This window comes from Lagopus muta, chromosome 1 (genome assembly GCF_023343835.1).
Source record: "Lagopus muta isolate bLagMut1 chromosome 1, bLagMut1 primary, whole genome shotgun sequence".
Taxonomy (NCBI): Eukaryota; Metazoa; Chordata; class Aves; order Galliformes; family Phasianidae; genus Lagopus; species Lagopus muta.
Window position 1 is genome coordinate 35,844,487 of NC_064433.1, and position 26,797 is coordinate 35,871,283.

Sequence of the window (26,797 nt, forward strand, 5' to 3'; positions counted from 1 at the left end):
GCTGGCTGAAAGCTGGAGTAATATTTGTTCTCACTTAACCATAATCTGTAAATATGCTGGGTTTTCCATTTTAAAAGGAAGGATTTGACAAGGTGAGAAATAGCAAGAATTAAGAGATAATGAAGGATCAGAATATCTGGGTGGGTTTTTTTTTCCAATAATAATAATAATAAAAAGCAGCAGCAGCATCTGTTTTATTTGTTTTTTGTTTGTTTGTTTTGTTTTTCTTTTTTCTTTAAATGTCTTTTCCTAACAGCTGAAAAATGCATCCCATTAGACCTGGTCCACCAGCCTGCCTGAATACTTACACTCAGTAATTCATACTATTAAACATACCAACATTTATACTATTAAACACATTAAAGATGCCAAATTTGCAAAAATAAATTAGTTACAAAAGTTATAATACAAAATAGATTATGTATGATGTTTTTCAGTTTGTAGCTGTAAAAAGTGTTGGGATCACATTTCTGGAAAACTGAATCCATATGTAGAGAAGCATGACATGACCCATAGTGCCAGGACAATGTTTTCAGCTTTACTTACAGCACTTCACTGTTATTCTTCAGCTTATTCTGAATGATGAAAATGCCAGAAAATTAAAGAATTTCAAATGCTCTGTCTAGCTCTAAACACCTGTTGCTTGTGCTGTCTCCAGGAAAGCTCAGGAACCTTCACATAGCAGAATGCATCTTTAAAACTGCAAGAAAATACAAGACGGGCGATATTCACAAAGGCTTAAAATAAAGGCTAATATTTGACTTTGTACTGCTAAACAGGGGGGCATGGGTCCAGACCCTGGCCTCAAGGGGTGACCCTTGTACTTAGGATTAACCCAATCTCTGGGGGATCTCCTAGAAACAGCTGTTTGGAGCAGTCCAAGTGCAGCTGGAGAACAAACCTACAATTAAATAACGTGTGGATTATGGAGAGGTCAAGTGCCTGAGCTGCTTCAAGGCCCTGTTTATTTATTTAGCAGTATAAAATTGTCACCAAGGTCTTCTCTCATAGTTAACGGGCAAAGAAAAATGTCTTTACCAGTTGTTTCAGTTCAGTGTTAGCTGACTGCAGAGGGATCGTACCGAAAAGAAATCTTTTTGCTTTAATTAAGGAAGAGAGGGGCTTCTATAGGCTGAACTTTAATTTTGTACATCATGAGTGTCTAAGATATGAATCATCGACCATCATAACCACTGGCTTGTAGTTGTATGGAAAACTTTTCGTTACTAGTTGCACTCAGGATCTTGGATGCAAGCACTCATTTAAAAGTTCACCTGTGTGATAGTACTGACTCTGTAATGCAAATTCTTAAATCGCAAGAAATCTAAAGCCTTTGACAAACATCTTTTGTGTTTGAATTTTTAGGGGAAAAAAAAAAAGGGATTTATTTTTTAACACAAGTACTTTGTTCACAAAGACTGGGTCAGCTCCGGCTTAAAACTAAATCAGTAGCTGACATAAGAGAAATTCAATATATAAATCAAATTCCAGATAGGTTAATGGACTCACAGGTGGGGAGCTCAAGAAAGTAACATTAAAGCAGGCTGACTGAAATCTCAAGACAGAAGAATGCAAAATATATGTAAAGAAAACATGATCTACTAAAATAACCAAGGATTTTAACTATATTCACTTTTTATTGACTTTAGATTTATTCTGATAAGGTCTTGTTTGAATTCAATTCATTTTCCTTCCGGCATACGTATTGTCCAGTGCCTATGTCATCAAGAAAAAATGACAAGTGGGGAAAAACTTGGAAGCCATGAGCTAATCACTTGTTGTTATGGCAATGTCCTAAACTTCCAAAAACTGAAGTATCTCAGATCCACGTGGAAAAGCGTGGAAATTGTTACGACAATGCTAGAGAGTATATGCAAACTCCTTTCACAAACTAAGAGTGTACTTATTGTGGGCAGTTAGTGCAGCAAGTCATAACCACAACCTTTTGTGAGATAAAAACAATGGCACCTTAAGTGTTTGGCACAGTGACAGGGCACTGCAACTTCAATACCAATTTATAACACTGGGTGGATCTCTGAATTCAGAAGAACAAGAAACCATTTACTTGACACTGTCTTGGTGGGAGAGCTGTGAGTTGGGCTCCACCTCATCAGTTAGCCACTTGATTTCTCCACTTCTTACCTGCTTTGTGGCAAGGTGTGTTGCTGTGGCATCGCTGCTGTTTGTGGCTGAAAGAATGTGGCTAAATTATCATAGCAAAGAAGCAGAATACACAGTTGAACATTCCTTCTGATAAGACTTCAGTTGTAGAAAGTGTTGGGAATCTGCAATTCTTTCTCATAGAACTTCAGTTCTTGCTTTTTAAACACTTGTTCTACAGCAGTTCTGTTGAATCTGGACTGAGCAGAAGTCTTGAAAGGTAAGGGATGTTTCTGCTTAACTTTTGAGTGCACATCGTTACAGCCACATCTGTCATGTAAAACTTCTGTTCTTTACTCTGTACTCTTTTTTTTTATTTATTTTTTTTACAGAAAATCACAACATCCCTTAAATAATTATCCAATTTCTGTAGTGAAAACGTTTTCAGATCTAGGATTGTTTTCAGTTAGATATCCAGGTATTTGTCCTGAGTGGACTAAAATTCTGCACTGACAAAATTGAAACTACTGTATTCTCGTATGTAAAGTATTTCCTGTTCATTATTAAAATGTAGATTATATTTCTTGCAATCCAGCCTGTTGCCTCAGAGAACTTATGATTTCATCTATCTGCAAAATAGAGCTAAATCTGTGTGGCACATAATGTTCATCTGGTTTAACAGAAAACTCTTAACAACTGTCCAGGTATAATGCAACATATAATTATTCAGATGTATGTTAGACGTTCATAACTTACAAGCTACTGAAAATCTAAGAAATACTTTTGAATTTCTATTCTAATCTTTCTTATAGCATCATATCCTTATATATCCTTATAGCAGTGCTGCACTGTAGGGAAGAGAAGTAGTCCACCTTAAAAACATATTGAACACCGCTGTTGTACGTAGTACTTTTAATAGGCTACTACTAACATGTAGGGTTTCCTGTGACTTGAGACTAATTTAACAAAGTGTTTCAACAATATCTGAAGTGTGTGGAAGTCTTCACAGTGCTGTGCATTTGAATCTAGGTGCACTACTCAGGTGGATAATCCTTGAGAATTTTCCTGGCAGTTTCTTTGCTAGTTATGGAGGTTAAGCACTGAAGCACAATCACAGATTTTACTGAAGAATCCAGACACTCTGATTAGGGTTCATAGCATTTTTTCACAAATGCTAATAGAATATTTAATATAACATTTCATTATCTATGAAAAAAACTAGTGGATATCTGGTTTTATGTGGTCCTTGATTGACTTTGTCACAAGGCCTGGATGAACACACCAGTATTATTCCCCTCCCTTTAACTTTGCTGAAACATAATGTTAGTGAAGCTCTTTTAACCTCTTATGATTTAACTGCTACAGAAATGCAAAATATGTAATTCAAAGAGAGGCAACAACCTCAGTACTTACTCTGTATCTTCATAACTGATGCTCTTGCTTCTCAGATGCAGTACAACATTCATAATGTTATATCAATATTATCTTCACATCATAAATCATTCAGCTTAAAATTCAGATTGCTTGTGATACTAGATTTTCTGCTAATCCACGCTTTAATAACCTGAAACAGTGAAACAAAGCTGCTTTGAAGTTGATTTATGAGACACTTTGCATGCTTCACTAGCTTTTTTTGTAATGGATTATACATTTAACAGAAGAATATTTAACTGCAGGAAAGAGTTTAGAAAGCTATTTTTCTGTATTTCCCTAGTCAGAACTGAATTTTGTACATAAACAGTAACATCTGTTGGGTTAATCAACTGAAAGAAATATAAATGGGACTACATTCAATTATGTTTGAAGTGATCACTACCTTTTTCTTTTTCAGTCAGAACTACCAGTAACACATAAGTATTCATCGTGTAGTTCAACTGAAACAAACTTACTCATCACTGAAAACATGAATTGTACCACTTTCATCCATGCATCTAAAATCAGTCCAAATTGCAATGGCTTAGGCAGATGAAGCAAATTAGCAGGGACAGCACCTTAGTCATCTGTGCTTCTCTGCTGTGTGTACATCAGCCCAGTAAAAGCTGGATTTTGGCCAATTGCTGGTCTGTCTAGTGAATATCTCAGAATAATTCATCCCCTGGTTTGAAGGAGATATGTAAACAAAGCAAGGGTAACCCAAAACCCAGGGCTTTTCTGGTTTACCACTCTGGAAGATAGTTGCCACTAATAAGAAATACCCACTTTCTGTATTAATTTCTTAGGAGCAATTAAAAAAAAAATGGAAATTTAATAAGGAACATGAAGCAAAAAAGTACAGAGGAAAAAATCATTTAATCAGGGTTTGAGAGCCAATCTCTTCTTTAATCAAACAGCAATTTTCACTGCTTGCCTTTAAAATAGTGGTTAGTAAGAAAATACATCAGCCTGAAGGTGTTAACAGCATCTGCCTTGAGATTTTGGGTCAGATCTGGACGTTGTGTAACACGTCTTCACTGCCTTAAACAGCATTGAAGCCACAAATGGTTCATCCTAGAGTTTATGTAATTTCTCTGGTTTGTTACAAAAGCATCCTGATATGTTTTGCATAGAAAAGGCAGAATCACTTGTTTGCAGCAACTGAAATAATGTTGGAGAAGAGGAGCAGAAGATATGAAGTTGTTCCCTGACTGGAAAACTGGCAACTGAAGCATTATCACCTATTGACTTTGCTGGCAGTTACCCCTACTAAAGCTTGTGGTGCAGTTGAGTGCAGTTTTATCTCAGAAGAAAGAACCAGCATGATAAGCAACTGCTTGAAATATCTTAGTCACACAGGTGCTGTGTTTTGGTATTAGCCTCCAGTATGAAACATAAGTCCACCAAACAGTTGGACTTGTCAGCCTGTTGGTGTGGTTTCTTTATCTGGAAGAAGTGTTTAGGAATTTTACGATTTTCTTTCTTTTTTTTTTTTTCATTTGGGGAAGTGCTGTTGTACTAAAATGAAAACATTCTGTTCAGCTAATTTTCTGTTGGTTCTTTACTCAGAACAGAATGTAGAAGAAAACTCATATAATACAGATGTCCCTTAGAAGATAAAGCAGTCTGGTGGTTCAAGTAGTCAATTAAATACAATAAACCCAGTTTCAATTATTTCATGGTCAGATTAGCATTTTCTACTAAATTTATATCCCTAAGCAAAAAAGAATAACATGACAAAAACAGAGCCCTCACAGACAGGAACAATGTTTAAGCAAAGAAGAGCAATGAAGAGTACCACCACAAAGAGGGAAAAAAGAGGCAGAAAAGCAAAGAAGAGCAGAACAGTTATTTCATGAAACTTTGGAAACATTATGCTGTAATACACCAAATCTACTGAATTTTAATACACTCATAAGAATGAATGCAAAAGAGTTAATTTTAATTAACATGCTATGTACAGTAACATGCTATTAACTTCCCTTTATCATGTTGCCTTAGCTCATCTCACATTCCTGTCTCCTGTTAAATCACCATGATTATTTTTAATTCTAGATTCTGTGCTGGTTGTATTTTGCATCCTATAGTTCTCTGTACAAATACCCAGGCTGCTTATAATGACACTGTACTGTTTTTAGATTTAAATTTCTCAGATTTTTCTTACTTCAGGTATGTATTTGTATATGAAAGTGTAGGAGGAAATTTCAAGCAGTAGTTACTTGCCATTTTTAAATTAACAAGCTTTTTAGCTACAAAAGTCAGAAGTGTATATTTAAATATAAGGAAAAATATATATGAAATGTACATATTGCATGTAACACTGTTGTTATTGATTCAAGATGGCATTTCAAGTATGTAAATTCTAAACTCACAATACTGTCAATAACTAGATGAACATTAAATTAAAAAAAAAAAAAAAACAACCTTAGAAGTGTGATGATTTTTTTTTTAATTTCAAGACCTAGAAAAAACAAAGGGCAACATTTAGAAAGCAGGAGTTTAAATACAGTATTTGGACAAAGAGTTGTAGATTCATTACTTTCCAAAACGTGCCTGCTTCCTTCAGTTTCCAAATATAAAATTTTAAGTTTCTTTCTTTTTCACTTTCTAATCTGTCTGTAAAATTTAATGTTTACTAAGCAATTGCAGGAAAATATGTTGGTTTCAAATAGCACACAAAGTCACATGTAACAGAAGTGAGCTGGAGTAGGAGTCAAAGTCAACATTATTCTTGTTATGGTTGCTACAGAATTCATAATTGGAGGCACTTCGTTCATTCCAGGCATTTAGAGCTGTTTTGCTTTTCTTCCTCTTGTAAATTCCAACAGCAGCAGCATCTGTGGCTTTAAGCCAAGATGCGAGGTTTGTGGATAAGCCAGAGCAGCATTCTGGTATGTCTCTCTAAACTGGCTCCAGTGCTTCTTAACTCAGGTATGGGAGCAATGCAGGAAGCTGAAGGATCTTCCGCAAACATGCCTCCTCTTTGCATTAGTTTGTGGGTTGTGATTCATCATGGTCACATGGTTGTACAAGCTCACCAGTATAAGCCTGGGCTGTATGATTCCTGTAAGAGCCTCTGTCCCTCCACCAGAAATTCCAGTATCCAGTCTCTGTTACAAGCTGGAAAACAAAAGCTAAGCAATTAAATAAGCAGACCAATATTGCAGCTAAGGGCTATTTGAATAAACACATTCAAAAAACATATTGGAGTTGACTACCGCTACACAGGCAGCTGCTTGTTCAGCCCCCAGACTAAGTAGAGTTGGTAAAAAAAATCAGTTATGTGGGCTATGGCAGGAGAATCTAACCAGTGTATCAGTTATCCTTCAAAAGGTGTGCTGTTCTCATACAGCATCCCACAACTACTCAGCCCAGGATTTCAGATACATTTCTCAAATGGAGGTTAAAAGACAATTTTGGAGATAAGAATCATAGAATGGATTAGGTTGGAAGGGACATTAAAGATCATTCAGTTGCAACTCTGTGCCGTGGGCAGGGCTGCCACCCAACAGGGCTGCACAGGGTCCCATCCAACTTGGCCTTGAATGCCTCCAAGGATTGGACATCCACAGCTTCCCTGGGCAAACTCTTCCAGTACATCATTACTCTTTTGAGTAAAGAATTTATTCCTAACATCCAACCTATATCTCCTCTCTTTTAATTTAAAGCCATTCCCCCTTGTCCTATCACTATCAGATCATGTCAGTCCCCCTCCCACTTAAAAGCTCCCTTCAAGTACTAGATGATGAAGGACCAAATACACCAGTTAGTTCTGCTACATTAGTGTTAACATTTTCAGAATTTCTAGCTCAGAGAAAATATGTATGTTCCTAGTTCTTACTGCCAATAAATGCAGCAGAGAATAAGGTAAAGCCTAAGGCATCCAAGGCACCTGGTCCAGGTTTTTGGCCCTTACTGTCTAGAAACAAAGCACTGTCAACACCCAAGCGTTTAAAAGTCTCTAGAATTGACCTATCTTCAGCTAAAGCCAACCATCTGTAGGCCTAGTATGGTCACTAGTTTAGACAACATCTGCAGAAGCCCTGACTGATAACTGATTATTTCATCTGTAACAACACATAAATATGTCTAAGCTTCTGTTGCAAAAAGACTCCATAAGCTGTGTGCTCATCCTGTTAGAAACTCACAGCAGGAGCTGAATAAAAAGGAACAACACACACCTTGAGATAAATCAGGAGCCAATGAGCCAGAAATACTCTTAAATCTAGTAGGGAAATCGTCAGTTCTTATCTGAAGATTAATCATTAGAATTTTCAACGCTAAAAACATCTGTTCTACCAATGCCTGTAACTTACCATGCTGCCTATTCTTTGTAAAAGATCTTTTAATTTACTTTTTCCTATTACTCAGCTCCTCACTCAACAATTACATATTCTATCATGCTGGTGTTTCAGTTCCATGAAAACAAGGGCCTGAGATTCCTTTACTGAGGTTGATACAATGGCCCATCTGTAACAATAAAATCTGTAAAATTTAGGGTTGTTTTTTTTTTTTTCCCATTTATTTTCAGCACCTTTCTATTTACAGAACAAATGCTGAATATGTTATCTCAAAAATCTCTTCTGAAATGCTTTACATTTTATTTACTTCAAATAAATCTTATTTCTTACTTGCCACACAGCAAAGGGGCTGGGGGAGGGCTGTTGCTAAGTGGTGGATCTTCCCATCTTTCTGTGGCACGTTGACAAAGCTTTGGTATGCAAGAGGGAGATGCAGAGTTTTCTAATAACTCGTGTTGGCTTTATTTATGGCCACATGTTTTGCATGTAATTCTGGCATCCCATCAGAAAAGCCACCAGGCAGGTTTGGCTTGTTTTCATCCCAAGCTGGCTTTAGGAAATACTTCAAGTCTTTACATTAATGAACGTCGCAATGTTCCAACAAGTTTCAAACCTCATAAAAAAAACTCTCATCCCTGTCGTTATCAACCTGTCATTTCTTTTTCACATAACAAGCATTGCTTCCTTTGACACGCATATAACTGCTGTATGCGGGCACAGAGCAGAGCCCACAGGCACGGGGCAAGCACCAAACAGCCGCACAGCACGCTGGCAGGGTGGGTGCACTCGTGCCCTCACGAAACAGCGGGAAAGCATACGGGAAACTCTCCACGCACAGAGCCATTGGAACAGCCAACAACTAGCGACCAGCAAAGAACAGCCCGGGCAGGGCAGGGCAGGGCAGGGCAGGGCAGGGCCGCGGAGCGACGCCTCGCCCTCCATCTCCACACGCGGAGGCGGGGATGGGCGGCGCATGCGCAGTGCGGCGCTGGCGGCGGGGCGGGATGGTGGCGCCGCTGGCGGGCCCGAGGCGCAGGTCGGTGGCGGAGCCGGGCGGCGGGGGGGAGGCGGGGCCGGACGCTTCCCGACGCCTTTCTCCTGCCTTCTGTCATCGCTGCCGTCGCTTCCGTCCCCGAGCTGACGCGGTTCGGGGCCGTTTCGGCGCTGGCAGCGCGCGGGGTAGCGGGCGGGGGGCGGTCGCGGGCAACTCGCCGGGAGCCCCCCGCGGAGCCCCCCGAGATGTCCGTAGGTGTCGGGAGAGCGGCACAGCGGGTGGGCAGAGCAGGGCGGCAGGGCAGCGGGGCTGGCCGCGGCACTGACGTGCCCTGTGCCTTGTGCCTCCCCTTAGGCGGCCGCCCTCTGGCTCCCCATGACAAGCAGCCAGGAGGATTTCTTCAGGGACTACCTCAAGATGTTGGCGAACATCGTCATCCTGAGCCTGCTCATCTCGGTCTCTCTGGCGTTCTGGATCGTGTCCATGACTGCGAGCACATACTACGGTGAGTGCAAAGGCCGCGGCCAGTCGGCTGGGCCCGTGGCCAGCCGCCCCGCCTTTCCCCCCCCAGGGATGGGGTCTGGGTCTGGATGAGGCATCTGTAGGGCTTTCCCAGCCCCGAGAAGAGCTGGGAGCCCGAGGCCCAGAGAGAACTGTGCTGTCCTATAGCGAGGGTAAGGATGACGGGTAGCGAGGGGCGCTCCGGCCTGCAGAAGTTTTGGAAATGCTCTAGGAGGCTTTGAATGGGGCATGTGGGGAAGTGTGCTGGGGGGAGAGGTGGGAATCGGTGCTGCAGGAGTGGGATGGGCGCAGGGAGTTGCTGAGGTGAGTACGTAGGGTCAGCTCTGTTCTGTTCAGATAACCCAGGTGGGCTGTGGGTTGTGTGTGGTTGCAGGGACACAAGTGCTCTCTGTGGGCTGTCGCTTTTGTTAAAACCTTTTTTTAACCACAAAATACAGATGCGGCAGTGCTGCCTGCAGCATCTGTTCAAACCTTGAAGAGTTTGAACAGCTTTCCTGGGCAGGTGAACAGCTGTCTCTAATGCATCAGCTGCTTTGCCGCAGGAGGAGCTCCGGTGTCACTGCAGTGCCACTCAGTGCCTAGGGATTTGTAGGAGCATGTCCAGGTGCTTGCTGTTACCTTGGATTCAAAAGAGATAAAATACACTAGTATATGCACTTGTAGTGGCTATTTAATGTCTCTGCTCTTTCTGTGCTTTCCAGTGCTTCAGTTTTTAGAATGGCAGTGTACTCAGATATACAGTCTGATTTTTGGGTGGTTCTTTGTGGAGCTAGCAGTTGGACTTGATGATCCTTACGGCTCCATTCTGTCTCACAATGTTCCATGATTCTAACTGAACAGAATAAAGGAGCACTCGCAGTTCCGTACAGGATTCTCTTATCAGGGTGACATGAAGTCAGGTGTCACATAACTGCAGGTTGTGTCTACAGCTCAGCATGGAGTGTGTCAGGGAGAGTCAGTTGGGGTCAGGGAAAGGCTCTGTGCCAGAAGGTGGCATGGAACGGGTTGTCCAGGGCAGTGGACACAGCCCTGAGCTATTGGACCTTAAGGATTGTTGGCCCTCATAAGCTGGGTTTTGGTTTGGATGGTGCTGTGTAGAGCCAGGAGATGGACTCTGTGATCCCTGTGGGTCCCATACAACTTGGAATGTTCTGTGGCACCTCCACATCACCTTGTGGGGAGAGATAATTGACACAAAGCAGGTGTACAGAAACAGGCTCGACAAACAGGTTTGGTTAATTATTTTAGAACTAGCAGAGTTGGTGTCTTAGTTTCAGCTGGGATGTGATTGTTTTTTTCAGAGTGTCTGGTATGATGTTACGTTTTGGTTCTAGGAGAAAAACTGTTTATAACACACCTATGTATAAAGTTGCCACTAAGTAGTGATGTACAGAGCCAAGGCCCAAGATGCTGCGAGGGAGCAGAATTAGGACAGCTAATTTAAACTGGCTAAAGAGATATTCCATAGCATGTTATCAAGCAGAAGTTTTGAAGTGGTGGGAATTCACCTTCCACTGCACAGAGAGTTGGCAGGGTATCTGTCAGTGGTTAGTGAACAATTGCTTGTACAACACTTGTTTATTTATTTATACACACATGTAGTCATAAATGTTATTTTCTTCCTTTCCTCTGTCCTAGTTTTATCTCAACCCACAAGTTCTACTTTGTTTTTTTCCCCTGATTCTCTCCTCCATTCCCCTGGGAAGGAGAGGGGTGAGCAGATAGCTGTGGTTTTTAGCCAACTGCTGGATTAAGCCACAACAGTCAAGTTTAAGCAGACTCATAACAATGTCATTTTTGCACGTCTGCTCAATAGGTATAGCTCTCTCAGCTTTTCCACTAATTAAGTTATTCCTGCTCTTGCTATGTAACAGGAAGGTGTAGGGTGGAGAACTGTGATGTCACATGAATCAGGGGCTAGTGGAAGTCAGGAAACTGGAGACAAATCCTCTTTTTTGCAGAGGATTATGGAACAGGACCATGGGACATCTGTTTTCCATTTGACCGAAACCCTGGAAAGACCAAGATGTGAAGGGGAATTAAGCATATATTAGGAGTGGACTTAATCAAATAGGAAAGAGAATTGTGATGTGGTGCTTTTCTTTGAGTTTTTGACCCAGCAGTTGACCCAGGGCTCACCTCCACACCATGTGGGGCATTGAGCTTTTTCAGTGCATGAAAAAGAGGTTGTTTTATCATGAAAACCCTTGTGCTGCATTGACAAGTGTTTCACTGGAGAAGTGTTTGCCCTGCTTTCCTCTGAGGAGCCTGAATAGCTGCAGAGCTGTTGGTACCGCTGACGCAAGCACTCGTGTTACAAACCATTGTGTTCAGCTTTCCACTGTGGCAAGCAGCTGTGCCTGTGTGAAATTTCTATTCCATTAGCTAGGTCGCATGTAATGCTAGATTTGTGATGTCATATATTTGTATAGCAGATGTAATATATAGTTTCTCACGTTTTGGTGTTGTTTTAGATCAAAAGCCATGTTAATGATTAGCTTTACTGTTTTTAATGGGCTTTTTTTAAACAAAACTCATGAAATCTTGCAGAGATAATCAGTTTAAGATATATTTTTGAGAGCCTTACATGAAGTTTAAAAGGAATCAGAGATGATATTCTAGACAGCAGTTGCACCACTTTTACCTGGTAGAATTTCTTGTCATGTTTTCTGGAAGTAATGTTCTTTCAGAGGAAATTGTTAAGTTCAGGATATAATCAGTAGCTTTGTTGGCTCTGGGTGCAAAGATAGAAGACTTTTTAACAGTCTTAGCAACCATTTCTTCCTATACTTTCAAATTTTTATATTCTAGAATGTGTACTTGAAAAGTCTTTTGCAGTGAAATGTATATCTTATAATTAAAAATGAGGTGATTCAACATGTATGTACATATATTAACTGCTGCTAAGGCAGTAGATACATTGAGTCAGTTCCATGATTAAAACAACCCTCTAACTGGACAGTAAAAACTCCTTTTTAACTTATTAATAGCTTTTATTTTAGTGAGTGTTCTGGAATTTGAGAAGGAAACAGATGCGTTTAGGACGCTGAAGATAAATCATCTACTTAGAAGATAAGCTGCTATGGACACTGGTACTTTATGGAACAGTGTGCAGTATGGCTCAGTGGGATATTGTTTTTCTGTTCTACAAAGAAGTTCACATTGTAATGAAAGACTCTTTGGGGGGATGAGGAGGAACAACTTTTGTCAATATCCATTACAAGACATGAAACTGTTGGATACAGCCTGTTTTCCAACAAGTGTCTGCAGGGCTATGGAACAAGCTGCACAGTCAGTTTTCATACTGCTGCCAGGTTGGGAAGAGGCTGTGTGTGTGTGCATGGGCAGTAAAGAGGGACACCTCTAAGTGAAGAATTCCAAGTCACCTGTGGTTCTCAGCTGAGCCAAGTTTTCTGTAGATTAGGGGAACAGAGACAGAACTGGGAGAACTGAACTAGGTAACTTCAAACTTGCTCAAGGATAAACATTTAAAAGGAAACAAGATTAACACCAGACTTAAATCTTCTGGCTACCTTTTCTTAAATACAAATCTATAACATCTTTCATAAAAATGGTGGTTTAATAGAGGAGCCCAAGGCTTGCTGAAATAAGCTTAATTTTTGGTTTCTTTACAGTTTTAGGTGTTCCTTAGTTTACTTTGAAAGTTCCTAGGACTGTTAGCCCTTTTGGTTTATATAGTCATAAGAACACCTATTGTGTTATAATGGATAATGGATGTTTTTGCAGATGCTGAGGGACATAAATTCTCCCTGTTGAGGAGGTAGACTGCTGTGGTGAGGAACCCAACAGCAGCCTGAAGATGGTTAAAGAAGATCAGATAGCAGTGGAAGCAATGAAACAAATATTTGTATTTTACACTGTAGTAATCTGTAATTGATGTACTGCATGACTGAAGAGGTCAGTGGCCTGGTTCAGTACAAGCAGCTAATACAGGAGAGGGGAACTGCATTGTGCAGGTTACCTAATATATCCTCATCTGTTTGTTGTTTTGTTGTTTTTATTTTGAAGTGAAACACATTGTTTAAAAAAAAATTGATGATTTGCTAAGAAAAAAGAAAATCTCACTATTATAACTGTAAATTCATGGTGTCTCACCAGTGTAAGAACTGCTTATACTTGCGTTCATCCCATCTCACAGTGTCTATAGCAGAACAAAAAAGAATGAGTATGAGCAGCATAGGTAATAGCATCCATTTAGGAAGACTTATCAGGTAAAGATATTTCATTATAGAAATGGGGCATCTATGTAGGTCATGAATGGCAAGAGAAATGTGAATAGGAAATCACAGAATCTTTTCACATTCATTAGGTCAAAAACTACAGCAGGTGTCCAGTGGAACTTGAGGCAGCACTATCTGGGTAGATGAGCTACACAACAACTGGCTTAAAAATGGAATTGGGCAAATATGATGGGGGATGATTTTAGAAATTATAACGTAAAAGTTCCGATAAAAGGGGGAATATGAATCTATATATCTTTCTTACACTCTTCTGTTGAGCACATGCAGCTGGCTGCTGCCAGGTGGGGTTCTGAGTCAGGCAGATGCTTGGCTTGGTGCAGTGTGCTGGTTTATATATTCTGAACCTTGATCAAAAAGCACCGTCATTGTCATGAACAATTCAGGTTTATTCAAGTTCTGAGCAAGTCAGTCATCACAGGATCTGTGAGAGAAACTCTTGCTCTGATTTGTTTTCTTAAAGTTGCTTTGCATTCTTTTCACATGAAAGGAATGGTAATGCTTTATTAACTGTGGTTTTACTTTGTGTTTTATTCATATTTGAAACTGAATTCTACGTACCTTACTGTGGGTGTGTACTTTGTCTAAAATCTGAACATGTCTGTTTTATTCAATTAGGTTTCAGTTGTTCTTAACATTTTGCATATTAATGTTGGGGGTTTATAAATTCTTTTTTTAGAAAGAGAAATCTCATTGTGTTTATTTCTAACAAATTTGCCATTTCTTGATCATGAATTTCAGTTACTTTTATGTATTTTTTCTTAATAATAATAAAAAAGTAATAATTGCAGGCATTTTGATCTTCCATTCATAAAAGTACTTGGTTTTGACTGGTAAGGAAGTTTAATCTCTGTTAAGGTCAGACTTTAAATATGTTCTTGGAGAGAAATATTTGTCAGATACCAAGGCACTAAAAAACTTACAAGGATGATATGTAACCATTTCGTTTTATTCACCAGGTAATATCCGACCAATTTCTCCGTGGCGCTGGCTTTTTTCAGTCACAGTTCCAGTAGTGATTGTTACACAAGGTTTTAAGAAGAGGAGTCTTGATCACAGTGGTGCATTGGCAGGTACATTTCTTCTGAGGTTATTAAGCTAAACACTCAATAAACTGAATTAAGGTCCTTTTTATACTATGTAATGTTCTTTTTAAAGCCATTCTACCTGGTTCAGTATAGATGCAAGTATGCATGCCTTGAATTCATACTGATTTTTATAATGCTTCAGTCAAGTTAACTTTTGCAGCTGTTTGCAGTTCATTCCATTAACATTGTTAGATTTACATAATTCACAAAATTGTTTTGAACTCAGGTACAATTTGCAGTTAAATCTGCATGGTCTCGTTTGTTTCACATGTCTAGAGATAAAGAAGTTGAAGAGGCAGGGATAATGAAAGTGCCAGCAACCTGCCTGCCTGGTAGGAAACTAGTGAAGATAACATGGTTTTCCTTTCTCTAATATCATAATTTTTGCCTCCCACAAATAAGAAAATTAAGTCTATTATTCACTTTAAGCCAATGACTGTTTCAACAATGTTTTTCTTGGCTGTAAGGAAAGAAAGCTCCTGGTGTTCATTGAAATCTAATCTAAGACCTCTCGTTGAGGTGGCTGACCCTTCCTTGTCATGTGGCATTGTCTGAGCTAATGGTCAGTGGAAAGAAACAACCTACAATCTATTCCTCCTATGCCACCCATCTGCAGATACTGTTCTGTTTGTGAGTTCAGGGGGAGGATTTTCTTGGTTTAAAATTATGACTTCTTCCAATTGTGAGGAGCTGTGGGCACTGAGAAGTAGATCTCCTCTGTAGAGAAGGAGGTAGAAAAAAAAAAAAAAAGCAGCACATCCAGCAGCTCAAATACTAAAGAAAATAATGGAAAGAAAAAGATCAAACAATTCAGAAACAAAAGAAAATGAATGGCAGGAGTGGCCTTGTGTGGGGAGGGGGTTTGATCCTTAAACTGAAGATACATTTCCAGATAGAGAAGCTATACACTTCTCATATGAAGAGTCAAATTCTTTAGGCAGGTAACCTTTATCTTTTCTTTATTGCTCCATCTTCTGCACTACTTTACTGATTTGTGGCAGGAGAAGATCATATGCTCTAGCAGTAGCAATAAAATCAACAATTTTAGTAGTTAAATTTACGAGAAAATAATAAGGGTAACTGATATTATTCAGTCAAGATGTCTCTAGAGTTTGCATTACAGATGTTAGATGCTTCATTAACTTTCTTATTGCATGTTTATCTTAGGTTTATCATGATGTTCATTTATCATGAAGATTGTATTCAAGAGTATAAAAGTACTTAATTGCTTTGCAGTTAAGTTGTTACGTGAAGGAATTTTACATACTTTTTTTTCTTTATAGGATTGGTGGTTGGATTTATCCTTACAGTTGCAAATTATAGTTTCTTCACTTCTTTGCTTGTATTTTTTGTTACTTCTTCAAAACTTACTAAATGGAAAAAAGATATAAAGAAACGTATAGATTCAGAATACAAAGAAGGTAAGCCCTAACACTTTGATTTCTTCAGATCCCTTGTGAAGAGTAAATACTGTGTACCCTTTCTTTCAAAGCATCAGATGTGATATAACACCCAGAATAGGGAACACTTGTCATTCCCATCTCCTTATCCCCATGAATGCAAGCAATTTACTTTTTGAAAATGTGCATTTTTTAAATTCAACTTTACATGTGTGCATTTTGCTTTTGTCTCCAGCTGTTGTATGTCAAGGTGTTTTATCTGAAAATACTAAAATTTCATTCTGTCACTTTAGGTGGGCAGAGGAATTGGTTGCAGGTATTCTGCAATGGCGGTATTCCTACTGAGCTGGCTATCTTGTATATGATAGAAAGTGGACCTGGTGAAATTCCAATAGACTTTTCGAAGTATTACACGGCGTCGTGGATGTGCTTATCCCTTCTGGGAGCTTTGGCGTGCTCTGCTGGCGATACGTGGGCATCAGAGATTGGTAGTGTTATGAGTAAAAGCAAGCCAAGGTTGATAACGACCTGGAAACAAGTTCCAGTAGGTGAGATATTGTCTGTTCTACGTTTTCGTATCTTATGTTTTGTTTTGAATTATGCACCCAACATGAAAAGTCCCAAAAGAGCCTCAAAAAAGGCCCAAACGTTGGAAACAGATTTGAAAATGCTAGGGGGAATGTGTTCTCTGAAATGTAATTTACTCAGTTGTTTTTCTGCTTTATACCAACTGTGAGACGCATCGAAACAGAATCTGGTGAGCCAACATCATTCATAGAGATTGCTGTCACTTCTTGACTCGGGTACTTGAGTCTTAGAAGTGTTTATACAGACAATAACACAAAGACTATAAATTATTAACTGTGTTTTTCAGTCATTAAAATTTTAATCAATAGAAGAAATATTTTCATTACAGATGCTGTGGAAAGCTCACCTCTTAATCAAATTGCTCATTTCCTTTAATGTTTTACAAAGACTGTGCAAAGAGAGCCTTCTGTCTGTGAAACCATTTTTACACAGTGGATAACATTGCTGCCTTAAATCACTGTTTCTTGAGTCTTGCAGGCATGCTGATACGTGTTTTAAGCATTGTATGGGCATTTTTTTACTCATTGTAAGTGTTCTTCGGATTTTATTTCTTTTCAGGAGGCTATCAAATGTCTTTTCTATGGATTTTGCTCTTTTAAACATACTGGTGAAATATTTCTTCATGTACTTTTGAAAGAGGCGTTGTTTTAATAGCCTGCAGAACTCAAGCTCTATATTCTTTGAGCAATTCTTTTTTCCTCCAGTTTTACAGCAGTCAGGTACCAGGTTGTATTGAGCAGTTTACTATCTGGTTTTGCTTCATTTATTGCTAGGAAATATTTGTAGATAACAAGCCTTAGAGATGGGGAAAGTAATGTTAATACACCAGTATATACACCAGTTAAGCATCTGAGCAGCTTCATGAGAATTATAAATAAAAGCTGTGATGACAGAGTCTGTTTGATAGATATGACTGTAGGCATAGTAAATGTAAGTCTGTAAGAAAAAAAAAAAAAGAATTGTAAATCAGCTTGACTTTTCTTTGATTCAGGTACTAATGGAGGAGTTACACTGGTGGGCCTGCTCTCAAGTTTTCTTGGTGGCATGGCAGTAGGTATAGCCTACTACATAACACAGCTCATTTTCGTGAGTGATCTGGATGTGTCGGCTCCACAGTGGCCAATTATTGTGTTTGGAGCAACAGCTGGCTTACTGGGATCAATTCTTGATTCATATTTGGGTGCTACAATGCAGTACAGTGGTAAGAATTGTCTTTTTTTTTTTTCTTTTCCTGTTGTGACTTAAAAATGGACTTAAATGGACTTGATATCAGGAAGAGCTGAGATGTACAGAGATATACAGAGTGCACATCACAAAGAACAAAGAGTCAGAGCAATGGGCATGATAATGACAACAAGAGCTATGGCAGTTGGTCCTCACTTGTGTACTTGATCCTCTTCCTTTTGCACATTTTGGTTTGTTTGTCTCACATTATTGTCTTGGTGACTGAAGGAGACCAGAGATTTCCAACACACTTCCTTGGCAAGAATAATTTCTTCCTCCTGTTTTTTTTTTTTTTTTTTTTTTTTTGTATCTAATCATGGTAACCTTTTAGAAGAGAAAAGATCACCTTAATTTTGTCCATTCACTCCGACTAATTGGGAACTGCAGAATCTCCATTTCTTACTCTGGTGACCTAGTGATAGTGCCAGCTTTGAGAACTAAACAAGAAGAGCTCTGAGAAGATGTGCCCCTTATTTTAGATTCTGTTTTTTGACTATCTAGTAGGGTACTGTTTCCTGGAAGTTAAGTGTTTCATGAGCTAGCCCTGCTTTTATTTAAAACAAACAAATTGGTATCCATTGAAGAAGGTTGTCAGCTGGTTGATCCTAAATAATTCCACTATTTAGTTACTCACTGCTCCTTAGGGTCATTGTGAATGAACAATACAGGCGACCTTCAGACTAAGCCTTGTACTTAAAATCCATATCTGATGCTATTCTGTCCAAAAGCTGATTTACAGAAAGAATTTTAGTTTTCTGATTTGATTGTCAGTACACTTGTTAGAAGTCGCAGTTTGAATTTGCAGATGAACTGCATGAGAGATAAAAGCCCATTGAAGCTACTGTCACAGTGAGCACTGCACTCTTGTTGATGCTGTGGATTTGGCTTTCCAGCAGTTTGTGTGCTCTATTCTTTGTAGATCCAGGGAAGTCCAAACCAAGATGGAGTGTTTAACCATGTGAGGAATTCTTACATATAATGCTTCATTATAAAAGATGAAGCACTGAAGCACACGAACCATGTTTCATTCTTCTAGTGAGGCAGGTGGATTAAGATAATGTGGTAAACTTAGCTAATGCATGTCTGCATTTGTCATTTGTTTCTTACTCACTTTAGGTATTTTTACATGCTCAGCAACTTCTTTAGTGAGCTACAGAAGGGACAGTGTACAAGTTCCACAGATTCATTTCCAAATTTATAAGCACTTCTGGCCTGTGTTTAGTATGTATGCATGTGAATGCTATACATGCATGAATGGTATACATGCTGTGACACAGATGAGTAAGTGCTGCTCATGGTGTGCACGCTATTGGGTTACATCTCCCTCTTTGCTTAACCTGCTTTCCCAAACTGTGTTCCATGTGTTCTCATGAGAAGTGCTCCAATCTCTCTTCAGCATCTTGAAAAAATGAATATGGCAGTCATAACAGCTGTGATACTGTGGGTTTTTTTGGAATACATGATGCCAGTGCCACCTATACCCTCTCTTGAGGTTTTACCTACAGGTAGTTTTGGTTTATATAATAGTCTGTTTTGAAGAAGTCGTCCTTTCCTACTGCACACATCAAGACTTTTCTTAACAGCTTTGCAGAATTGCATCCAGATTTTCCCGTATCTCCTAACTGAGATCATACCAATTATGTAAATAACCAAACTACAAAAGAAAAACTTGCTGAATGAACATTTTTATGCTTTGAATCTACAATCTACAATGTATGTACATCTGTGGTATATGTTTATTAAAGACCATTTTTTTTTTCTGTCAAGGAAGCTTGAGACATTCTAAAACAGCAAGTGTTGCCAAGTTGGTTTATGGGGTGTGCATATGGGGAGGGATGTGTTTTGTGTTTTCTGTTTGATTGTGTTGTTGTTGTTACAATTTGTCTGAGGTGCTGAAAATGTTTCAGTGAAGTAGGAGTTCCAAATGATGTTTCTGTATTGTGGGCATTAACAGATACTCCAACATACTGAGAAAAATAATTTTAGTTCAGAATATGTTCATGTGTTTCGGAGCATTCATTCATGTCAGTCTTAGATCTGTATTTATGCACACACCTGATCAATACTGCACTGACCTGTGAGTGGCCATTAAAATCTAGCATGCTAGAATGCTAGACTTTTACCAATGTATAAAATTGGACAAAGCATTGGAATGTACAGAGTGACAGAAAATGAGATACAGTGCTAGAACACTGTGGCACAGCAGGAAATTACTTACGTTATAAGGATTAAATGTATGGTGGTATAAAACTAAATAGAAATGTTAAATTCAGGCTCTATCCAGAGCTTGTTTTCTGTCAGCTAAGTGTTACTTCCATAGTTTAAAAAACAAATAAATCTTTCTAAAAGTCAGTTGTTTCTGTTCTGTGCAGAACAGCATCCTTTGCCTTCGTGGCTCTCCCAGTAGCTTCTTCCTCTTCTGGTTTAAGCTCATGTTTCCTACCTTTGTTTGTCACATAGCTACAAAAACAGGTAAGTAAACTCGGTAGAAGCATAGCTGCTCAAAACTTTGAACTTAAAGTATTGCATTTAGGTTCCATTCTTTGAATCTACCAGATGTAGTTAACCATAATTTTGATTAGTGTTTTACTGTCTTTTCTTACGAAGTCAGACACTGTAATGGTAAAGGGAATGTAGAAAATTGCATACACTTGGTTACTGTTTCTTCTCATCTGCTTTGCCTTTTTAAAATGAAGTCTTTATCTCTTCCCAGGTTTTGACAAGAATATCAGCATGGTTGTCAGCTACCAAACAAGAGACTGCCAGCACATATCTGGAAAACCTATATTAGACAACAATGCAGTAAATCTTTTTTCCTCTCTACTCGTTGCTCTGGTTTTTCCAGCTGTGGCATTGTGTTTCTGGCCAAGACGTTGAAATGGCTTAAGGCTTTTGGCATGTAATCAGTTTTGTTCAGTCTTTCTTAAAGTGCTCTTTGAGCACTCTTAAAGAAAGGGATCTGAACATTTGAGAGAGCCAATGGATTTCCATCTCAACTTATGTAAGCGTATGGCAGTAGTCATCCATCAGGACAAGAAGTTTTGTTAATTTTGCTGTTGCTCTTCTTTGAGTGGGTGCAGATCTTTGCCAAGTGAGGTAAAGCACTTTGTTTGTCCTCCTGAAACCTAAGGATTGGCTTCAGTGGTCTCAAAGGAGGAGCAAGAGGCTGGAAATGGAAATGTGATCTACGTTTACTAGGGCGTTGGAGCACTGAAGCTATTGTCCAAGCCAGGCCCAAATCCTCTGCAACTTTGTGTGGGCAGCGATAATACAGGTAGAAAGGATGAATTCTGGTTTAGTATTCCCTATAATCTGGAGTATGTAAAGTTTTATGGAAATGTTTTGGGGAGGAAAAAAAAAGAAAAGGTAAGCCTTGTTGCCTATTCTATATCCTGATGAAACTTTTCCTTCCCTGAAAATGCAGTTATTAAAAATGATATCATTATGTGACGTTTGGAGCAAAAGACTATGGTTAGAATTCAAAAAAAAAAAGGTGTTTGCAGTAAGAATAATAAATTTGCCCATGTTTATTTGAAATTGTTATTTCCTAACTAATTAAATATATGAAGATTATTATCACAATTGTAATGCAATAGTTATTAAATTATCTGGAATTATCTGGAATTCACATTCATTGTTTTATAAATATACAGATTGTCTCTGTAAGCACAGAATTGCTATTTAGAGTTCTGAGCAAACTGTATTCTTTGGTTCCTGCAAAGCAGTGTAAGTTTTTCTTACTTCTGTTTGAGGTGGCTATTCACAGATGAGAGTCTCAACCAAAGAAGGTTATCCTCAAAGTGAGTAGAGAAAGTTTCATTGACAAATCATTTTGAAGTGGGAGTTTTAGTGCTTTGTCTGCTATGTCTGCTGGTTCCACCTCTCATCGTTAATTATAGAAGATGTGGAAGTTACTGAGGCAGCATAGGTTGTATTTAAACTTCATGCATACCTTCATAGTAACTGGAGATGTTCAGAAGGTAGAGCCCTTTCTGTTAACTTGAAAGCTTCTTATTTTTGTCGTTAGAGGTAGGTGAAGATTTGTATTAAATAGCTGATTTTTAGTTTATCTTTTCTTTTACAAATGTTGCGTGTGTCTCCTGTCCAAATTCATTTGGATGGTACTCTGTCACTTTTTTCTGAGAACGTTCAAAGATTTTAATACCTTCCACATTGGATTTATTGATTTGAAATTTACTCTACAAGTCTGGAATTCAGCACTGGAACTAGTGAACTGTATTATCCAGCTTTCTGAAGGTATAAAAGGTTTCTGAAAAGAACAAGCTGTGTGGTTGCTGTATGTCAGCCTTTCTGTGGAAAAGCACACAATCATGAAAGGAATGTATGCAGTTGATCTGTAGCAAGGTATACATGAGTTGTTTCTGTTTTTTTTTTTTTTTAGTGGATTTATGCTGCTTCTACATAAAGGCTGTTAGTCGGCTTTTAGGATTTTATTAATACTTCTGTAATGTTTAGAATTAAGAAATGCACATTTTTGTAAAGTAATTTTTCTTTCAATTGAATGCCTTATTTTTTTTAATATTATTTCAGTTCCTGAAATAAAGTCTGCTTTCAAATACTGAGGTAGACTTAGCCTGCTTTTCACTGCTGTTCAATACTAGTCTCATTTTAAAAATAGCATGTCACAGTGAGAAGACATCTGTAGTTTTAAGTCCAGCATGAAATGCTTTGATCTGTTATCACGTGAATTAGTGTGATCCCATCAGAGTCCTGCAGGAAGGACTTTCAAAGGCTGTTCACTGTTCGGAATTTTACCTTTGTCTTATCTTCATGATGGTGACACTGAGTTGTTTATGAAATTCCCACTCCTAAATCTTCAATATTTAAAAAGATCAGAGTGCTCTTGAACTCCAGAAAAGACAGCGTTAATTCTAGGTATGCTGTATCAACTGAGGTGCAGCTTATGCTAATTTAGTTACTTCTTTTTAATAGAAGGTACAGGGAGGAAGAAACTGTGTGTGGCTGTACCTGCGAACAGCCTGTTAAGTGGTGTGTCACTAAGAGCCATTACTGAGATGAGAAGGGAGCAGACAGGGATGTGCTGCCTTTCCACGTGATACTTTGGGAAATAGAAACTGTAGAAGTAAAAGGGAAAATGAGGAGAGAAGCTACATTGAAAACAGAGAAATCAAAAACACCTGAATATGTTTTGCTTCAGAACTTTTGGTACCTTTGCTGTGTGAGATAACTCTGTCACTAAATTTTATTGAAGTGACAGAGATTTTCCACAACACCAAGAGGATGAACTGAATTTTTATTTTTTTTAATTGAGAAGTTTTGATTGTGAAACATTGTTCCTCATTTTGGGCTGTGATGTGTTAGAAGTTCAAGTAAAAGTATGAGAATGGCATAATTTATTTTTAATAAATAACATATTGCAATCACTCTGTGTATGAGAAGTCTTTAGCCAGGTCTTGCTTAGGCTTGATGTCCTGATCTTGGATGTTGAAGAGTATTGGTATCAGAGTATTCAGAATTACTTTGTATTGCTCTTAGATTGTCTTGGGTCTGTCCATGTTGCTGTTGACTGGTCTGTCATTACAGCTGTAAAGCACAGTTTGCTGGGACAATGAAATAAAGTGGTATAAAAAGTGAAGGGGATATATCACCTCTCCTGAGATTTAAAGACCAGCTAACATTCAGATAACTCACTTTTTTGACAGCAAGGGGCTGAAAAATCTTGAAAGACTGTTGGCGTTTTACAGACGTTGGTTTACGGATTGGATAAATCCAGCAATAGATTGAAATCCTAACAGATTTAAATGTGAATATCATTTTTCACATTTGTAAGTGGGATATGTTTTCCTGTGTTTTCCCCCAGTCCCTTCTCTGATTTTGATTATCCAGATCCTGTAATTGCACTAGATCATTATTTTTTCAAGCAGGAGTTATTTTCAGGAAGTTGGAGTGTTGACTTAGAGCTTTGTAGACATATTGCACTCTGCTTCTGGCAGTTCATCCAGTGCTGCCAGGTGTTTGTTGCTTCACACCACGACCAACCTGAGTGTCTGCGTCTTCCAACGTTACTGCAACTGGGTAATCTCTTTCAATTTAAATACTTGCTTTGTTTAGGGTAGATGTGGGATGGAGGGTCTGTGGAGCTCTCAGAATTAAGGGCCTGCGTGTGAATATGAGCAGGGATGTGAATTCACTCAGACTATGTGGAGCACTACAGCACACCCAAGTCTGGAGCTGCCAGTAAATATTGCAAGTCCCAAATGAAGATGAAATCTGGAAATGTAGAAACAAAACTGTCAGGCAAATGATGCCTTGTACTTACATCCTCTGCTCTATCAAACTCTGAGCCAAAATGAAACAAATTCCAGCAGGACAGAATTTCTTCAGTAACATTTCTTTGGCTTCCATCCCCAAGGAGGCAGCTGATCAATATGAATATCTTGCTACTTGGTGAAGAACTAAATGCCACATTTCCTTGATGTACCATAAGAGCAGTAACTGTGGTCCTCAGCTTTCCTCTGTGTGCAGGTTCTGACCCAGAAACATCCTGTGTGACTGACTGGTAGTGTGAACAGTAGTGTGGTAAACATTATAACTTGAGGAATATCATTAGAATGAATCTACATTCCTTCAGTAGACCATCTAGAGGGTTGTTAGCTTTATACTGCTTTGGGTATTGTTGCCCTAGAGTGGGGGTATGTGTTGGTTCCTGACAGAATGGCTGTAGAAGAAAAGACTGTGTGTAGCTGAAACATGGAAGAACCAGCTTGACCTGTATTGAGGGCAGGAGTTTCATAAAGTGGATCACCACCAGCCTGGAAACAACTGCTTTTCCTGGGGGACAACTTGGTTGGACTTAGTGCTTCACAGACAGCTCTGTAACTTATTTGCCCCTATTTTTCCCCCTTTTTTTTTTTTTTTTTTTTGTGGCAAGCAAGAATAAGGCAGAACTAAACTCCTCTCTGTGATCACCTTCAGAATTGAATTTAGAGGTTCAAAACCATACAGCAAATCTATACAGCAGCATGAATGTACTCTGCCTTTAGAGAGAATGCCAGTAGAGAGCAAGAGAGTAAAAATTCAAGTCTTCCTGTGCCTGTTGGTTGTTATCCTCTTGTAGCTTAATAACTGCTTCTATCAAGGCTTTCCAACTGCAGTCCTAGCTGCAAATCTATGAAAGTAGAAGGACCTCATTAAAAACTTTTGTCAGCATGAGGGAGTAACATGCATGGATGTCACGCAAAAATGAAGGCCTCTGCAGGCACTTCTTGTTACAGAGGTGAGCTCTGCAGCATAACCTTGTGCTGTGAACTGGAGAATGTTATTCTTAATGATCTCTCTCACTTAATCCAGTTATAGGCTTTATACAAGCCTTTGGGTTTCCAATGTGTTTATCTGGGTAAATACACTAATTAACTTCAACCCCCACAACCTAGCACAGCTGTGTACTTAAAAAAGCGTTATAGTTCCCATGTAACAGCTGATGAACTCCTGCTACAATGATTGCTGAAAAGTTCATCCCAGTACTTGGAAAGCAGTGACTCTGGCTTCCTGGTTTCCACGTGAGCACTGTTCATGAGCCTGATACCTCATTATTCCATTTGTTGATATCCTGAATCCTGGAATCACTGATGAAAGCTGCAGCAACCCAGTGCTTATCCTAAAGCAGTAGTCATTTCAGCCTGCTGTTGGCTGTCTTTAGCAGCCAAACACCTCCAGTTATGCCACTCCCAGTACAAAAAATATATGCATGATATTTTTGTATCACGTCTCCTCCCAGTGTGTTTTAAAATGGAGAAGTGAAAACAGGTAATCCATAGTGCACTGGGATAAGAAGCATGGGTGTAATTCGCTATTAGAATTCTAGAAGTCATTTGGATGGTGCTCTAAGAAAAAGAGAATGGAGTGTCAGCATGGAGCGTTGCATTCACAGTGTCCACAGCTGTAAGCTAAGTTAGCTATGCCAGGAAGAAAAAACCTAAAAATGCCTAATCCATTATCACCAGACAAAGTGAAAGCATATTTTAATGTGGGTAAACTTCACAGTTTAAACTGACACTGGCTTGTCTATAGATTTGTGAGTAATATACCTCAAAGATTCAGTTCGGTTTCATTTGGAGCGGATTGATGTTACTTCATTTGGTTCAGAACTAACCTGAAGTAAGAATGTAACATAAACTTGGAACTTAGATGCCTTTCCTTTTTCTTGTGATGAATCTCTTCCTACATGTTTTGATTCTTTTCCACAACAAAGAACTGCTGGACATCTTCACATATTGCTCTGTGTGAGGAGATGTCTTTGTTCTTCAGATGTGACAAAGTCAGGAGAAGAGAGGCAAAGATAAACCCACATGAATTTTTGAAAATGCAGGCTGATTTGCTTTGCCCAGTTCTTTCTTGCAGGTGTTGTTGTGTTAGACTGCAAGCTCCATCTTGATTACAATGAGCTCCAGTTCATTGACTGCACCCTTTGATCATCCTTAGGCAGAATGCTCTTGTGCCTGCAGCTCTAAGTGCAATCTCAGGAGCTCAGACATGTACAGCACTTGACTGAGCCTGCAATAGCATTTTTAGAAAGAGAATGTGAATACCAGGAGGCACCCATTGGTGTTGATATTCAGCATCTAACAATGCCCTGAAGAGTGAAGGTGTTGGCTGTCATTTATACATAACATAGCAGTAAAATCCTACCTGATTCAATAGGCACATACAGGACTGCTTTTTGACACCTCTAATTTTCAAAACCTAAAATTGATGAGAGCAGTTCTGACAGCAGCCATTTGCTGAAGCTGAAATCCTACTGCTTTAAGAGTTCTGTTCTAATTTGTTTATAGGAAGGATAATGTATATATAATATACATGTAATATACAATAATATAATGTTTATAGGAAGGATAATGTGCACTGTAGGTGCACATTTTTCCTCACA

The 26,797-nt window shown here is 38.9% G+C and overlaps 1 protein-coding gene and 1 long non-coding RNA gene across 3 annotated transcripts; one reads left to right on the plus strand and one right to left on the minus strand.

Annotated features, from left to right (window-relative positions):
* Positions 1-461: 461 nt before the first annotated feature.
* On the minus strand, positions 462-6,625 carry LOC125691683 (uncharacterized). Its single transcript, XR_007376214.1, has 3 exons — positions 6,552-6,625; positions 3,514-3,664; positions 462-700 (listed from the first exon to the last, which is right to left on the minus strand). It is a non-coding gene; the product is annotated as an uncharacterized LOC125691683 (long non-coding RNA).
* A 2,155-nt stretch (positions 6,626-8,780) lies between these two features.
* On the plus strand, positions 8,781-23,374 carry TMEM19 (transmembrane protein 19). Of its 2 annotated transcripts, none has more exons than XM_048941209.1 (7): positions 8,781-8,850; positions 9,163-9,313; positions 14,549-14,662; positions 15,961-16,098; positions 16,371-16,625; positions 17,657-17,866; positions 20,603-23,374. In XM_048941209.1, exons 1-7 carry the CDS (start codon positions 8,788-8,790, stop codon positions 20,764-20,766), a joined length of 1,095 nt encoding a protein of 364 aa, XP_048797166.1. In that variant the 5' UTR covers positions 8,781-8,787; the 3' UTR covers positions 20,767-23,374. The 2 variants fall into 2 exon arrangements, with proteins under 2 accessions (XP_048797166.1, XP_048797177.1); XM_048941220.1 differs by lacking the exon at positions 8,781-8,850 and adding an exon at positions 8,901-9,059.
* The last annotated feature ends 3,423 nt before the right edge of the window (positions 23,375-26,797 follow it).